Genomic DNA, 17904 nt, shown 5'->3' with positions numbered 1-17904 from the left:
CCCCTAGTGCATTTCATCACTTTTTTCATAATTTTTTTATTTTATTGTTTGTGCATGACGATAATGGTGAGTCTTTTGCACATTGTACATAGTTTTCAACTAGGTTTTTTTTTTTTACTAATTTTTGATATTATTTTTACTTAAATTTTTAATGGTAATATAATATGATTATATATTATAGTTTATTTGTTGTGTACGAGTAAATGCCTACCCTTAAAGTAGGAACATGCCAGGCTGACATTGGGATGCTGCAAACAACACATTTACTGCTTTATTATTGGCGTTACTAAAGGGCCTCAAAGTCACATTTTTGCTTGGTTCACAGTCTGCATTATGAAAATGAATGGCCCCACAAGCCTCATGTGGAGGATGAAAGAGCAGACAGTGGACGTATGGATGGCATTTGGAAATGGTTGAATAAATGGACATTTGTTTGAATTTAAAAGTGAAACACTACAATTTTAAGTGAAGAAGACCAGATTTATTTTCTCCCTGCAAGCTTGAATAAAAACGTGCTTTTTAAAAGTCGCAGACATAACACCAGTAATCCTGGCTGTGAACCAGTTCTCCCCTTGAGCTATGGAACTCACAGAGAATGTTTAAGAATTGTTTTCTGTCTTCACTTCTCTGTCACTTCACTCTGTCCCGTCCCCCGGTCCCCCCGCCCCCCCACACGGCTCCCACTGAGCTTGGTTTGGCCTGGCATTGCAAAACTGCACTGACTGGGAATGTCTGTGGATTATAGACAAATAAATATTATGTAAATCAAGCAATTTTCTTCTTCTGCTCCTGACCACACCAACATCAGCACACATCTGTACACTCACACACAAACACCAATCCTGCTCAGAAGTGGCATGTCTCTGCGGCACACTTATCTGAGATCCAATTTGGTGGGGCATGTCTGGTTCCAAGTGTTTGACTGTGATTAAACACAGCCATGTTTATATCATTCACAAATACACTCGGCATAGCAACTACACACTCGCACTAAGTCAGCAACTATATTTCATCTATTCAGAAGAAAAAGAAATGATCATTTTCCACTTTCTGGAGCTTCTGCCGTGTTGTTTTATTGTCTGATAATGATAATCAAAGAGCAGAAAGTAATAATAATAATCCTGTTGTTTGTTCTTCCACAGCTCAGGACTGTTTCTGTTAGTAGATCATTATTAATGATCAGTGTGACCTGGTACAATGGAGCATTCTTATGGTGCATTGTGTAACTAAGAAAGCGGCTTCAGAGTTATTATAGCTTAGTCAGGGCCTATACTGGTGTGTGCGCGTGTGTGAGTGAGTGAAAGAGAGAGAGAGAGAGTAGATGGCTTCAGTGTGAAAGATAGAATGATAGAGAGAGAGAGAGAGGGTTGTGTAATCTGCCCATTTTGTGTCTCCTCCTGTCATCTCCCACCCTCCCACTCCTGTCTGCCTGGCGTCACGCCACTTTATTATAAGGACCTAAAAAAAAGTGGTCGAGTGAACGAGGCTGAAAGGGAGAAAAAAAAAACCGGAATCCTTCCCACTCTCCAAAAAAATCACGGGGAGTGACTGTGACAGAGGGAAGGCGACAGAGAGAGAGAGAGAGAGAGAGAGAAAGATAGAGGAGGGAGGGAGTGAGAAAGGAGGAGAAGAAGCCCTCATAGAACTTTATCACACTTGTTGAATGATAGCGCGGATCTGGACTCATAATCACCAGCTTTGACCAGTTTAGCGGAGTGAGAACTTCTTTGGAGGAGCATGCGGCTGAGTTTACTTTTCAGGTAAAACTTTGTCAACCTGTTCTCTCTCTCTCTCTCTCTCTCTCTCTCTCTCTCTCTCTCTCTGTGTGTGTGTGTGTGTGTGTGTGTGTGTGTGTCCACTTCTCCACACTGAGGTTTGCATCCTCCGTTCAAGGTGTTTACGTGAACTGCTGCTGAGTTTTTAGAAACAGCGAGCGAGTTGTAGAAGTTTGAGGGGAAGTCGTGGCTTTTACGCACGACGGCTCCTCTGAGCGCACTGGGCGCTGTGTAGGATAAATGATTGGAATTTTTACCCGAAGGCATCTGGGTTTATGTTAACGCTCTCTCTTTCTCCTCAAGGCAGATTTAGTTAGGGTTTCTCTCTGCTGCATGTCTCTCCCTCTCCCTCTCTCTCGCTGTCCCTGCGGCTGTGAGTTTATCCCACATTGTGCCACTGTAGCGGTCAGGGAAACGTGGACGCGGGTAGGGGGTCGTTACTTCGGCCTGAGCGGCTCTGTTGTGTCGGACTGTGCGGAAGCTTTGTCTGTGTTTTTCGGGGTAATTGTGTAGTCCGGTGTGGAGAAGCTTCCAGAGACCGCGGCGGTGCACCACACTGGGGAAAGGGGACCAATTACTCTGACTACATGTGGCTTGCGGACTGGTGATTGTGGTGATGCCTTTGGTTCTCGTGGTGAACTGAAATGTCCATCTGAGCAAGTCGCTTAGGATCATGTTCAGGCTTTTTCTCTTGGCACATGCAGAGATTCCACTTGTTTCCAATACACTTGTCTCCAGTGTTTGTGTGGTGTCGGTTGTGATGATTACAGGCAAAGCAAAGTTGAGGGATATTCTGCAGGAACAAGTGCATTCGCCTGACATTAGTCTCCACAAGAGTTAAAGCTCTAATGTGTAATCTTTCAATAAAAACATTCACACTATTGTCAAATGAGTTCACACAACACTGATTAAGTCTATAGCTACACACATGTCTCTCTGTGTCTGGATCACTTGTGTTGCCTGGCAACATTTCTGTGCTGCACACAGGAAGTGATTTGTTTTATATCAAGACAGACGGAAAGAGGCGACATGCTAGTAAAGTGAGACGGGTGCAGGTTTGAGATTGACTGAAAACACACAGAGAAAAGTTTCAGAAGTTAATTCTACTGCTCAAAACCCCCCAGAGACAAATCTTGTCTCTGCCCCTGTGCGTTGCTGGTGTATACACACAAACGCTCCCTCAATCAGCTCTCATAGTTCTGCTTGACAGAGCCCATTTTCAGATGAAGGACGCAGCTTAAAAATAATGTTACATTGTTTCTTGTCATGGGAATTAAAAGTGAACCAGGGCTCAATAATTGATTTACTTTTACAGATGTACAACCTGTTCTCTGCACAGTTTTTTTTTTACTGTCAAGAAACATGAATTTTAAGGACTCTATCCCAAAATGACATTAAACGCTACCATTAACCATAAACCACCTCCCTCAAACATCAGACCTCAAATAAAAACGACAGAACAAGATGATGTTGGATGTGGCGAATGATTGCCCCTGCGAGTGTGGTCGAGTGTGTGTAAAAATCCTCGTGCAGGGTGTGTACAGTCCCAGAGAGAGGCATGCAGAGGGAAAACATTCTTGCTGTTTAAACCCATTAGTTTGTTAGCACCTCTCAGGCTTCTGCAGATTAATTGAGATATTTGCCTGTGAACCCTGAAGGGCAAAAAGAAACTTTTGTTCAGACCTCAGAGCCCACACACACCACCTGTAGCAGGAAAGAGCGTGGCACGATTGCCCTCTAAAGTACAGTTAGGTCATTGGAACATTTGAAATAAATGTATGTCAAGAAAGTTGACGATCACTGGAAAGAGAATAATACAGGTCTGTGTGAGTTCACACAGCATATAGCAGTATGACGTTTAGATCATGGAACAGTTATTATGTCCTTTATGAAAGAGCTTATTCAACCTGCTGTGATTCAAATCCCTGTGTATGTGCAACTTCTGTCTTTATCCCTGCAGGCTCTGTGTGCTGTGGGGCTTTGTGGTGGTCACGACCTCTGTGACCAAGGCTGCCAAACGGAAGGTGAGTCATTGACTCATCGTACATCTCATCCGCAGACAATAGAGCCACAGTCGAAGGGGTGAAAGGTGATCACAATCTAAGGAGAGATACATTTTTATGCCTGTTAAAAAGCAAACTCACATGCCCGGTGAAAGAAGGATGTAGATTGGACGAGTTATTGGTCACGCTTGTTTGTACTGGCTACACAGAGAAACCGATCCAAATATCCACAGACAAATCAGAAATATTGCCTTTTAAGTCTGAGTCAAATCATCCGTCTTCCAGAGAAACTGTCATTTTAATCGGAAACTCGCCCTCTGTGTTCCTTCCAAACCTCCAAAGCAGAGAAGGAATTTACTGTTAAGGAAAAAAACAAAGAGGGAATTTCAAACCACATGTCCCACTTGATTCAAGTGATTTGATATTAAGTTCAGCTGAACATTTCAGTTCATTTTAGTTTGTTTTTTTTAAAACAACACAACCGCCCAGTTTGCAGCTTTGTGAACAGACATGTACAGTCTGTATGTGTTAAATGGTTTAGCTTAGAGCAGCTATGCACGGTTTTAAATAACAACTGCTGCTGTCACAGTGATGTCATCTTTTCTGGCTGACATCCTGTCCAGTGCTGCTGTTAGCATTCCCCTCTCTCCTCCCTCCTCCCTCCATCACCAAGTGAATGCATTTTTTGTGAAGAGGAGCATTTAACAAACCAACAAACAGCCCGGCCCTCATGTGCAGACAGCACTGACTCTTTGTGGAGTCCTGGTTTTGAATTGGACACAATGCTGTGTCAAAAGGTTTCTCCCAGATGTAGATCAGACTCCGGAAATCAGACTAGTCTCATATCTGAGTGAGCTCATGTGAGTATGCGGCGGAAGAAACTCTCGACAGCCCACGGTGTCCTGCCTCCTGTGATCTGAGGACAGATAATGCCTCGCTGGCTTTGTTGTATGTGAACGACAAAAGTCTGCCGTTTGAAAGACCCAACACTCAAGATCAGTGATGTCTCTTACAATATAGAACTCTTTATTGTGTATTTTAATCTTGAATATCAAAAGGAGTCACTCCTAGACTATATAAAAATGAACGTAGTCTTCCAGTTAAAAAGTAAAGCTCACAAAGTATTATATATTTATTTTATTTGACCTTTTTTTAACCAGCTAAGTCAGTTGAGACTCATTTACAATGTCTACCTGGGCAAGAGGCAACACATCAAGGGGGCACACAAATAAATAACGTCACGTGTTGAATAACAATTGTTAAAAGCACGTGCAACAGTTGCGAATTGTTGCCCTCACTAAATTTTCAAAAGAAGAAAGCGGAGTGAATGAAGTGATTCCAGTCATATGCAGCAGAACTGAACTGAAATGATGAACGACCAAAACACAAAACAGAAGTAACAGTTAGCCATCTGGGCACAACTTTGCTGGTTGCAAAAAAAATTCCATTTGAATGGAAGTCTATGGTGGAATGAGCCTCTTTTTCTCACTTGATTTATCACAACATTTTCCTGAGGAGTTAATGGATCAATCGCTGACATGGCGCCAGTCAAATCACGACTCTCAAGCTACCGGAAGACACTCCGTCTACTATTTTTTACAGTCTACGTGGCTCCAGCTCGTTTTTTTTTTATCAGTCCAAGCTGCAACATCATTGTTTTGGTTCCTGCTTAGTTCTCTGATATCAATGTAACCCCTGTTCAAGGGTAAAATGAAAAACCCCTCGATACATCACCTACACAACAACCGACAGCAGATGGACACTGTTATGGATTAAGTGGAGAACATTGTGGAGCATTCCATTGTTCAACACCCCTCACATATTTCCCTCAGGAGGTGGCACATAGTGAAGATTAAACTTCAAGTGAGTTATCGATGCCTTCTCCTGGATGACTAAATAAACAGCTGTCTGCTAATAAGCTCACCATCTCAACTTACCTGCCAATGTCAACTTATACCTGCGTCCCCTAAGTGGCTATAATATTAATACAGGGGGGGTGATATCACTTTCATTGCATGTTTGGGCTTGTGAGTATTGTTTTTAGACAGAATGTCCAGCTCTGCAGCTGGACAGGGCCCATGGTACCACCAGTATAAATATTTTCTTAACAAAAAAAAACAAAAACCAAATCACAGGGGCCTCAGAGTGTGTACCCACGGCCTTCGCGGCTGCTGGTACAGTGTCGGAGGAGTTTAACCAGTAGCTCCAGAGGTCGACGGTGGCTGCTGCAGGGTCACTGCACACAGCTCATTAATGGTCCCGGTTATGTGGCAGCTGTGTGTTTGATGTCACTCATTACGACACACACACACACAAACACACACACACACACACACACACACACACAGTCGTTACGCTTGTTTGCCTCAACCCCTCCTCATTTATCTCACCCCTCTCGCTTTCCTTTCCTCCCAGTCTCCCCCCTCACTTTACATCAGGAACACATAGAAACACACACATACTCTCTGACACACATACACACACATTCGTAGTGAAGTGCCCAGCCCTAACCCTAACCCTAAACCAGGGATCAGCAAGTAAAGGTGGTCTTTTTGTAAGCAATTGAATATTTGGGCCAAAACATGGTATCTTCATGAGGCAACGTGTCTTCAAACGTCTTCAGGCAGAAACAAAAACCCACGTTTGCTGCCATCAGCTAACAATAATGTGGACGTTGTCTTTAATTAGCAGCGTGTGAGATATGTACTCGTACTGTTCATTTTTATTGTTCATATTACAATTTTAAGAATTGTCTTCATGACAACAGCTGTGTTTTTATTTGTATTTTTCAAACCAAACATTTAGTTTAGGTTAACTGTCTCTTCTAGCAACAGAATCATATCCATATCATCATATTTCAGAATAAAAGCTCTGAACTCGATATGAAATTTGATTTCTTTTGTGAAAATAAGCAAATAATTTAAGATCAGACTTGTTAAATCATCTGCCGGGCCGAATACTGATGCTGGCGGGCCAGTTTTGGCCCACGGGCCACCAGTTGGTGACCACTGCCCTAAACATAACCTAAACCCTGTTTTAACCGTCACCCTAAAACCAAGTCTCAACCCCCCCACAGAAGTTGTGAAAGATGTGAGGACCAGCCAAAATGTCCTCACTTTGTACAAATGTTGGTCCTCACAAAGCTACAAATACAAGAACACACACACACACATCTATGTCACTTACACCTGTCCTGTTCTCACTTCCATCTACAAACACGACATATTTACTTGCACATTTCTGCCCGTGTACACAAACATTCACGCTGAGTGGTGGAGCACTGATTTATGTGCTGCTTCTTTCTGAATGGAAACGTTTGTTCAGCGCCCGCTCGCGTCTGCTGCCCTGCCAGCCACAGCAATATTTCAGTTAGTGAATGAGAGGAGAAACAAATTTGACCTGCAGCAACAGAAGACGACATCCAGGAAGGACCTGGCACCCACACACACACACACTATACAAACACAAGTGCACAGCCATGTTAACCTTGGTGCATTCATATCACAACACCAATTTATCCATCTGCTCCTAAGCTGCTGCTGGCAGGTGACTGAGTCTCTCCTAAGCCCAAGTGAACCATTGAGAACTTTTATTTTGGCTTCCAATGAAGGAAACTCACGCGACTGCGGCTCATCAGTTGACTCAGTTTCTGTGAAGAAACAAAGTCCCTCCAGAGGTTTGAGATTTTGCAGCGGCAACAGTTTTGTGGCAACAGTACTTCTGCAAAATATTGCCAATGCGTGCAGTTTTTGAGGGCAACACTTTGTAGATGTGCACTTTCGCTGGTCCTATTACAGCTAAGTGGAAAATTAGTATTTCATTCAGCTCTTTCAAGTACAAAAATCACATGGTGGACATTAAAATAAATGTAGCTCCTGGAATTAATCATCTGTTTTCAATCCCATGGACACTTTTATTAGTTTAAAAACCATTTTTCTGTGTATTTGTGTTAACTTGCTAAGTGAAAAGAAAAAGACAATCTGTTCATACACAAATGTTTTAATTTTCACAGAATAACACAGAATTATGTCTCTCTGTGTGTGTGTGTGTGTGTGTCTCTCAGGTGGTAGGTCGACAGTCTAGGCAGGTGTTTGAGGAGGAGCCAGCAGAGGGGGTGTGGTCTGTGTGGGGGGAGTGGTCAGAATGCTCTCAGACGTGCGGCGTTGGAATCTCAGAGAGGAGCAGGAAGTGTTTACCTCCTCCTCCACAGACTCCTATCCTCTCTCATTCTCCTCCTAACTGGGCAGGGTATCTACCCGGGGGCATCGGAGCACCTGTCCTTTCTCCTGTGTACCCCTATGTCCCTCCTCGTTACCCCGGGCAACACCAGCCTTATCACTCCCCGCCAATTGCCACCAATCACAATCCAGGATTGCCTCTGTATCGGAATACCCACTCAGGAGGCGGAGGATCGTCTGCCCCCGGACAAGTCGATCCATCGCCTCCTTTTTTTCAACAGGAATTCTCCCCGACCAATCAGGAGCGCGTGTCAGTTTACCGATCCCCCTATCACACTCCTTCCCAGAGCTACTCCCCACAGGCACGGATCGCCAGGAGGCCGACCACTCCAGGAGCAGCAGTGCGAGGCGGAGGGAGCGGGAGCAGAAGATCGGTCGCCGCCAATCGGGAGGCTTTGCCAGCGAGGAGGTGAGGCTGAAATAAAAAGAAACTTGATCTTATGGCTGTCAAAGAACAAGAAATGAGAATAAGACAAGTTTGGTCAGGTGTGAGTGGCTGTGATTGGACCCTGACGAATAGATTGCGGTCAGCTGGCTGTCAGCTGATTACAGCCGGAGCATATGACCACTGTATCCTGCATGAGCTAAAACAAGGCACAATTATGTGGTTCACGATGTCCATGTTCAGAGCTTTCTACTAAATCACACATTTTTCTTCAGCACAGAGAGTGAGAGCTGCCCCTCATCCTTCCACTGACGCCAGTTCAAATTAAATTGTAAAATGTCTCGATCAGCACATACACTGGCTATAGTTCTGCTGTCCTCATGTTTATTTGTGTATGTTTGTGCATTAAACACAAACACATTATTACCAGCTGTTTTCAACACATAAATATTGAAACAGCGTCTGTATCAGGAATTTGAAAGAGTTATTGTCAACACTTAGTCTAAAGCTCTGAACAGTAATTAACGTGATTTGGAAATGGAAGGATTAACATTTGCTTTGCTCAGCACCCTGAGTTCACTCTTTTCTTGTTCATGGGAAGTGAGTCTTGCATCGCTGCTGTCAGTAGCAACCATGGTTTGTTTAGGATAAATATAAAGAACTCAGAGGTGAAGATGAGGAGCAGCAGCCTTCAGATTGATGTCCCATCACAGAATAAAGGAAAAATGTGTTTATACAATCAAGTACAAGTAATTACTAAGACATTAAGTCAAAGAAACAGCCGAGTCCTCAGATTATGTTAGATTAGGTTTATGCTTAGAATTCACTGAGGTGCTATCTGTTAATTGTTTATGTAAAGAGAGTGTTTGTTATGATGAGTGTTGGAGCTGGAGGTTTGTTATTAAGGTCTGCACATGCAAAAGAAGCTATAGCTGCTTCTGGTTCTTTCTGTAAATCTCTCTCTGGATCCGATCTTTGATCCTTTCTTTTTTAATCTTTTACTTGCAGGCCGTCCGCCATTCGTCCAGGTCAGTTTGGTTATGGCAGAGTGCCTTTCTCTTTACCTCTGCACCGTCCAAATCGTCAGGCTCGGCACACGGCTAATGGCACCGCTGCTACGCCGCTCACGAGTGGACTGTCTGTGAGTGAAGATGAGTCGGAGAACAACAGGAGGGAGGAAGAGTGGGGGAGCGACGCAGAAGACAGACAGGTGGTGAGAAGAGAGGAGGAGGAGAGCACAGAGTCACCTGCTGCTGAGGAGGTGCCCACAACGACCACGACACCTGGCAGACCTCACCACCGCTATATCAACAGACTTCCACACTCGCGTACAGAGCATGTGAGACCGTCCTCTCACTCCTACTCACGCTCCTCATCACCATCTGTACTCAGCCGCCAACGCTTTGACTGGCACTCCGTTACCGCTCCGCCTCCTCCCGTCTCTCCTCTCTCACGGCCAAACTCTCCAGCCATTGCTTCGCCTTTTTCCCCTCCTCTCCACCGCTCCAGCCCTGTGCACAGAGAGAGGGAGCTACACCCAGGCTTCAGCCCGCAGGCTCCACCCGCCGCAGGGAACATCTACCCACTACAGCATCCTCACATCCCGCACCTGGGGGGGGATTCAGGCAGGCAGAGGGGAAGAGCAGCTCCTCAGGTCGTCAGATGTTCTGGCCCAGAGAAGGAGTACCGCAGGTGCTTCTCACAGGTAAAATCCTCACCTATATGGAATATTACACTTAATTTACTGGCTTCAAACCCTCTTAATAAGTGCAGTAACTCACTTCAGCTGGCTGAATGTTCAACTACACGGTATATATAGCCTGCAGTCGCTCTTGATTTATTTGCATGCCACGTGTTGAAGGGAGCAGTTAGGCAGGCAGGTGTAAAAGGAGGAGCTGAAGGTCAGCGCAGAGAGTATGTGGTAGGCAGATCCAACACTGGCTGGTTGTCTATGAGCATTCACATGGAAACTACCTGAGTGCCTCAGCTACTCCGAGGCATGTGTGATTTCTGGGTCACAACCAGATCACACACCTCGGTTGTGAAACTGTACACTTGAGTGTTTGTGTTCAGTATCTCTGTGAGCGACTGCACGTGTGCAACAATGAGATATTGTGATACACTGGGATACTATGAAGCCTGTGTGATACTTCTCAGGGTCCACAGACGTCTGCTCGGGTCCACGAGACCTAAATTTTGTCATCTGCCCATTTTGGCAGTAGTCCATGCAGACCCCACATGCTCTCTAGTCCAGTTGGTGGCACACTCTTGTTGGTCAAAAGAGACAAACAAAGAGGACGGTAACTGTGGAAACTGTGTTTGAGATTATGCCAGGAGGGTTCCATCGGTACCCTCAAGGACATATAAAAGAGGGCAGAAATTGCCTCTACTAAAATGGAATGTGAGATTAAGTACCTCCCTCAAAGAGTCTATTTTAAGAAAAACTCTCGTAAAAAATAAATATGGCCCAAACCCTACTGCCATCTACCCATAGGAGTCTTAAATTCAACATAAAACCGCTATCAGAAAACCACTGTCAAGAATATTTAAATACTGATACAGCACTTCAAAGAATCAATATAGTATCATGCAATGAAATATGATATTTTATGATAGTTTGCTTGTGTTATAGAGTATATTGTACTGTACAGGGGTCTTCTGTGACGGTCCAGGTTGTGACCTGCTCTATATCTATATCTATATCACTCAGTGAGGACAGTATCAGTACAGTGAGAACAGTGTGTGTGTCAGTGTTGCCAGACACAGACGGGCCAGTCTTGTCAGATTCTGGTTGGACTCACTCTCTTCACCCAGGTGAGAAACTGAGGGCGACGTCTCTCTCACTCAGCTCTCACTGCCACAGGAATGCTACACTTGATTTCACTTGATGTGAGACTGAGAGAAAGTTGTCGATCAGGTTTTTACAAACAAAGTTATTTTTCTCAATGATTTTGCCCATAATTTGAATTAAATAAAACATAACAAAATAACACGTTTCTACCATACAAAATTATAATATGAAAAACCAGCCATGTAAATCAAAATCAGGTGATTCAACTCAGCATTCCGAGTGGGACTGGCTCACACATTTTCCACCTTTGGTGGTGGCTGCTTAAAATGAACTGTATAATTCACCATAACCCGTTTTTACCATTTAAAAGAAAAATCTATCCATCATGTCTTGTCCCTTGAGATCAAGAGAGAGACACAACCTCGACCACACGGGATTCAGCTTTGAATTCATCCTTGTTTTCTAGTGGGCAACGGTCTTGTATAGCTGCTTGTTTTTTTTTATAGATATGTTTTTAGTAATATGTAGCATTTATGCATTAAAATTTTAAAAAACCACAACACTAATGTTATATATTTTAGAGTAGTGTACTTACATGAAACAAAATGTCTGTGGTATAATTATGCAACTTTAAAAGAAATACAAAGCCACTTCAGGAAAAACACTAGGAGGATCAGTCACTTAATGAGAAAGTGAGCCGAAGCTCCTGAGTCCATGTCATCAAACTAGGGAGAGAGAGAGAGAAATACATACTGCGTGTTTAAGTTGGGCTGCAACAAATGCTAATATTCATTATCAATTAATCTGTCAATTATTTCTGAATTATTCAAAGTTGTTTCATCCAAAAAAAATGTCTGAATATGGTGACAGAGAGGAGCAAAGAAATCAGAACATCATATTCACATTTACAAAGCTGAGATCAAAAGTGGTTATTTCATTTACACGTTTAAATTTTAGACCTTTAGACCTTTAGACATTTTAGATTTTAGATTTGTTTGATTCTTGTGTCAAAGTCTCAAAATCCTAAAATGTCAGCATTGATATCAATTATAGTGATGATACAAAGACTTAGATCTACGGTGTGTTTGTGGACAAACTAACAGGCAGCATGTGCTTATCTGAGTAAAAACACACACAAACACAAAAGTGCAGTGATGTACAGCGTGAGTGACATATTGACACCACTGAGTAAACTAAAGCACTCTCATCTGTAGTAGCTTTTTAAAGATTTGATCAAGGGGACAGACATGCGGGAGTGACATGTGACTGGGTTATTTCTGCCAGCAGGCCACTTTTAGGCGGACAGGCTTAAGTGAGACTGTAGAGGAAGGCGATAAGATTGACGTTAACGAACACCACACTCAGACGCACGGACGCACACGTAGACAAACATGCTCATTTTCACTCTTACACATCACATCTACGTCTGACTCTCACTGAGGGGAAGTAGGCCCTTGAATCTCGGCACAGGCTGGCACTCACGGACCCTTGACTTTCTCTCCGTAGATAATTTGGCAGCCTCTCTTGCTGTCTTTCATCTCCTGCTCTCTCTGTGTCTCGCTCTGTGTCTCTCTCTGTGTCTCTCTCTGTGTCTCGGCCTGGCATTGTGTGATATGTTAAAACAGATTTAGTAGCTGGCAGGACACAGGCTGCCTGTGCGCCAGCAGTGCTAATAGCAGTCCTGTGAGGACTGAGACTGACTCATTGAGTTACACATTTACCCGACTTTAGCCTCTGCCGTGTTTGCTCCTGCACTGATTGTTGCTCCACATTTTTATATGTTCTATCATCGTGACTTAAACATAGGTCTGAAGTGCTGATGTACGCAGGACTTTGCCCAGACCTGCGTGCACTGTATACATGTGTTTGTGTGTCCATATGTGTGTGTGTGTGTTTGGTGAATGACAGAGGAAGTCAGGCTGAATGTGACACATCCTATTATCTATCGGGTGAGGTTATCGCAACACAGCGCGCCTGAGGCCCATCACAAGTGTGACTGGCTCTGGTTTTGTGTATGTGTGTTTTTTACTGTTGCGTAGAAGCAAGTGGAGAACCAAGAGAAGGACAGAGGAAATGAGAAGAAGGTGTGTGTGCGTGCATGTGTGCGTATGTGTGTGTGTGTGTGTGCGAGACAGAGAGAGAGAGAGAGAGAGAGAGAGAGAGAGAACCAAAAAAACAGTATAGCAAGCAAGGACATTTTGAGAGAGTGAGGACATTTTGGCTGCTCCTCACAACAGTTTCACCTATAAAGCTTGGTTTTGGGGTTAAGGTTATAATTACACTTAAGGTAGAGTTTGGTGTGTGTGTGTGTGTGTGAGTGTGAATACTTGTTTCTGTTACCTCTTTAGGACGTTTCCTGGCATAGAAATTGACCTTGTCAGGACCAATAGTCCTGATGGGGACTAAAGCCTGGTCCCACTGAGACAGAACCTCATTCACTTGGCTTTAGTTAATTTAAGGATTAAGAGATGTGAATTGCGGTTAGGTTACAGTTGGGGTTAGGTTAGTGATAGTTAAGTTAGGGATAAGGCTCTGGTTATGCTGTTTAAATAAGAGGAAGTCCATGCAGTGTCCTGACAAGAACAGCTGGGCAAACCTGTGTGTGTGAGAGAGAGGGAAATAGGAGGGTTACACTTACTTCAGTAGTAGATGTAGTGTTTTTTTAGAAAATCTTCACACAGTAGTAGTGGGAGAGTGAACTGAAGGGCAGGGACAGGGAAGGTTGGTAGGCGGTGAGGGACAAAAGGAAAAGGATGAAGGCTGGTGAAGAGAAGTGTATAACAAAAGATGTCATGTTGGTGGAGGAGGCACAGGAGTAACAGCAGGCACAGATCAAGCAGGATGGAGAGAAAGAGAAAATGCTGCATGAAAACAAGAGGAAGTTTGTGTCAAAGGAAGAGAGAGATTCATGGAAAAGTGTGTGTGTGTGTGTGTGTGTGTGTGTGTGTGTGTGTGTGTGTGTGTGTGTGTAACCAGAGCAGAAGTTATTCTGTCAGAGGGAGAGGGGAGGAAGAAGTGGAATTTGAGTAGAAGCTGCCTGAAAGAAGACAAAAAAGAAGAGCTTGAAGCAGACGTCTCACAGCAACACATGCTGCTCCACTTTGAAGTGTATCAACCTCAAATTGTGATGAATCTTTGAACGTTTCCTCTCGTCTCCGCTCCCCACACTGCCCTCTTTTGTGTAAATGTTTACCAAGAATAACAAACAGTGCGTGCCTCTGCGTCGGTGAGTGAGGCGAGATCAGAGGCGTGTGGATTTAAGATACATGTCGGTAGCAGTTCATCACGTGGCATAATCAGATCGATGCAAGCCGACATAAGGACTGAATTTTCACGGGAAAAACATGATCGCCCCACTTAAGTCTCCACTTCTGTTTAAATCAGGTAGAAACAAAAAGGACTAACATCCCTGAATGTTGAATCTGCTGAAGTCCAGATGATAGAAGCTCTGAGTTGTGTAGCAGCACAGTCCCTTTAGCTTTGGGTCTACATGTGGTGCTGCGCTGCAACTAATGATTTTCGCATTAGCAACAAGGAAAAGAAAAAGAGAACCCAAAGTGGCCTCTATAAATGTCAGGTTTCATCAGTTTTCATTTAATTAATGACAGAGAGGCTGCAGATTCTCCTTGTGCAGAACATGCCTTTAGAGAGTGATTAATCACTAATTAAAATAATTGCAAATTAGTTTTTTATTGATCAGTTAATCATCTAATCGAGAGGTTCTCAATTTTTCTTAGCTTCCTAGAAGTAAAAAAAAAAAGTATTCCCGTTGGAATAATTTGACTGTAAATTGTTTCATTAGAAGTAATCTATGAACAATTTCAGATTACACAATGAAAACTAATCTAAATCCTTTTGTAAGACGTATAGATATAGGTATATGCAGTATATCATGATTATTGTAATGGAAGGTTGATGTAAACTCATGAACCTTTTTCTTATGTGCCACGAACCTGAAACCTGAGGAGTTTATGTTCTACAGACCAGAGACACTTGAAGTGGCCTCAGGCTGCTGCAGTGAAAGTCGCACAGGAAATATATTATGACAACTATCAACACAGAGCTGCTCTGTCTCTCTCTCTCTCTGTCTCTGTCTCTCTCTCACTCTGTCTCTGTCCAGCTTTAAGTGCAGACCCTGCCACGGTCAATGTTGTTGTCATGAAGTAGAAAAAGTGACCCAGATGTGGTGGACTGTGGCAGACGTTTTCATTCATACTGATCTGCACTTTGTCTTTTAATCAGCAAAGGTTGTTACTTTTCAACACAGTGGCTTGTTAAAGCCTGCTTAGATTTGCTCCTGTGTGCTCTGAGTTCCCTTCAAATCTTTCTTTCATGTTCTGTTTCGTCTCCTTTGGTTGTTTCCTCTCACTTCCATTCCACGCTTTCCATCTTTTCTCCTAAACTTCAGCAGCCTAAGGACACAGCACATGCTTTCTGCAGCAGTGGATTTGAACTCACAAAGACCTCATTGCAGAAGGTTCCAGTCAGAGGAAGCAGGATTCGGTTTTTTTATGTTGTTCAGTGTGGGTTTTGGGATGTGTTAGGAAAAATGAGTCCTGGAAACATAAAGCAAAGCTGTTCACACTCTCTCCTACACTAATGTGTTACTATAGAAACATGTGCTGATTCAGTCTCTGAAATATTGTCTTTTTATGTGTCTTTGAAAGTTCTGGTTTCATTCACTGATCTTGTGATTAATGTTTTTCACTGAGTGTTTTTCTTATTTAGTCTTTTTATGCCTTTGTGCAGGGGACAGCTGTGGACAGAGCGGACACATTATATTTATGGGTTGTCTGTCCATCTGTCCGTCCGTTCTCCAGTTCATTCCATTCTTGTGAAGAACATCTTGAGGGAGTCTTTTCAAATTTGGCACAAACACTTGGACTTAAGGATGACATCATTAGATATTGGTGGTCATAGGAGTCACTGTGACTCAGTAAATAAAAATAAATAAATAATTTCCCCTCGTGGATACATCAACTTGTCAGCATTAATTAGCTCACAATTGGACTCACAAATGTTGTTTTTGTTTCTGATTTCCTACGTTGGCTTCACAAAACGTGTTTTTGGCTTCTCTTGAACATTCATTTCCTATTAAATCAACATACCTGTATCATATCCGGTTAAAGAAGACCTTAAACTAGTGAATGAGACCATCAACCCCTCAGGAAAACGTTTACTGACATTATAAATCATTTTCCCATTGACTTCCGTTCTTTCTTGTGTCCTACTTCCTCGGCTTCACTTAAATATTTTACATACAGTCTATGACGGTAATTCACTTTTCTTGTCTTTTCTTCACCTTGAACAGTTGGTGGAAGTGTTTTGAGGCTTGGACCCAGTTCTCCTGTGAAAACAACAGGAATGTGTCTCTCTATTGGTTGAGCACACAGCGTGGGGGCCTCCTCCTTCACGTCTGTGACTGTTGTTGATAGATGAGCAGTGTTTCCTCTTGAGAACTCATGACTTCCCCCCCCAGGGGTCAAGGCTGAAGACTGGGTGGTGCTGCGACACACGGCCTCAGCCACAAGATTAGCCAGTGGATGTTAATCGCCGAGGACAAGTGCATACATGAGCATACACACACAGAGTATTACATATTTCATGGATTTGTGATAAGTCCTGCTGTGTGAAGAATGTCCCTTGGTGGCTGCAGGGAGTTGTTTAGTCTGTGTAATGCTGAAGTAATGCTCCAGGAATGACCGGCCGGCCTTAACCTGTATGCAGTCGTGAAACAGTGTGGCCAGATGTGTGATACGTGGAGAATGATTGAGCGTTAAGGAAGACGACAGTGACATGTCACATGGACTTACCCCACGGAAACTCATTCAGGGTGACACCCACTGTGCTCGGGCCCAAAACTCATCATCTCGTCTGGACCGGTGTTTGTGTTTCTCGTGTGACTGTCATGTGTGATCAGGACCTTGGCTTGTGTGTGTGTGTGTGTGGATGTGTGTTTATGTGTGTGTGTGTGTGTGTGTACAGAGCAGTCTTTGGCTCTCAGGCAGTAGTGCCCAGCACACACATACTTTCTCCCTCCTCCATAGCAGTAAAACACATCTGCAGCACTCGCAGCTCCTGTACAAAAACACAAACTGCACCTCTTTCACCAGCTGCATTTTATTTTTCCCTCTCTCACCTCCTCTCTGCTCCGTCTTTCGCCTCCGTCTGTCTGCTGCCCAGTTAGTGCCAGTTTTTACGTCTTTCATTTCTTGCTCCTTTTATTTTTACTCTCGTAAATCTAACTGTGGCTTCAGGTCGCCTCTTTTTCAAGCGCTGTAATAATATTCCAGGAATGTGTTGCGATAGTCTGAGTCAATAGTGGCTGGAGTAAAATCCTGATTTTACACAGTTTTCATCATCCGTCTTATCTGTCTTATCTGTGATTATTATATCATGTTTCCCAAAAGTATTTGGAAGCAAGAATGAAGGGACAAAGTAAAATGATTTCCCAAAGTGTCATTAGAAACCTTTTTTTTAGTCTGGCCTCTTTATTCAGGGGCTTATTGCGATTGACGTTTCCTGTTCATCCTCACTTTCAGTTTGACCTCTTAAGTGGTTTAAGTGATCAGACCAAACTATTGCCTGATTGTCTGACCATGCATGTGACCACTTGCCCGGTGTTACCTCATTATATTGATGCAATCTCAGTGTTCACAGCCTACAGTAATTATCTTCTCATTCTCTGATTCTCCGCTGTAAATAACAGACA

The 17904-nt window shown here is 43.4% G+C and overlaps 1 protein-coding gene across 1 annotated transcript in view; it reads left to right on the top strand.

Moving 5' to 3' along the window:
* The first annotated feature begins 1454 nt into the window (after window positions 1-1454).
* The window catches only part of adamtsl4 (ADAMTS-like 4), a 40072-nt gene continuing 23622 nt past the window's right edge, over window positions 1455-17904 (top strand). Inside the window, exons 1-4 of the mRNA XM_058648164.1 lie at window positions 1455-1760; window positions 3736-3799; window positions 7842-8425; window positions 9410-10106. Of these exons, the coding sequence (XP_058504147.1) occupies window positions 1738-1760; window positions 3736-3799; window positions 7842-8425; window positions 9410-10106 (1368 nt within the window). The 5' untranslated portion in view covers window positions 1455-1737. The remainder of the gene's footprint in view (window positions 1761-3735; window positions 3800-7841; window positions 8426-9409; window positions 10107-17904) is intronic.

Source organism: Solea solea, chromosome 13 (genome assembly GCF_958295425.1).
Source record: "Solea solea chromosome 13, fSolSol10.1, whole genome shotgun sequence".
Taxonomy (NCBI): Eukaryota; Metazoa; Chordata; class Actinopteri; order Pleuronectiformes; family Soleidae; genus Solea; species Solea solea.
The sequence above is the reverse complement of the archived record's forward strand: the minus strand, read 5'-3'. Positions and strand labels throughout refer to the sequence as shown.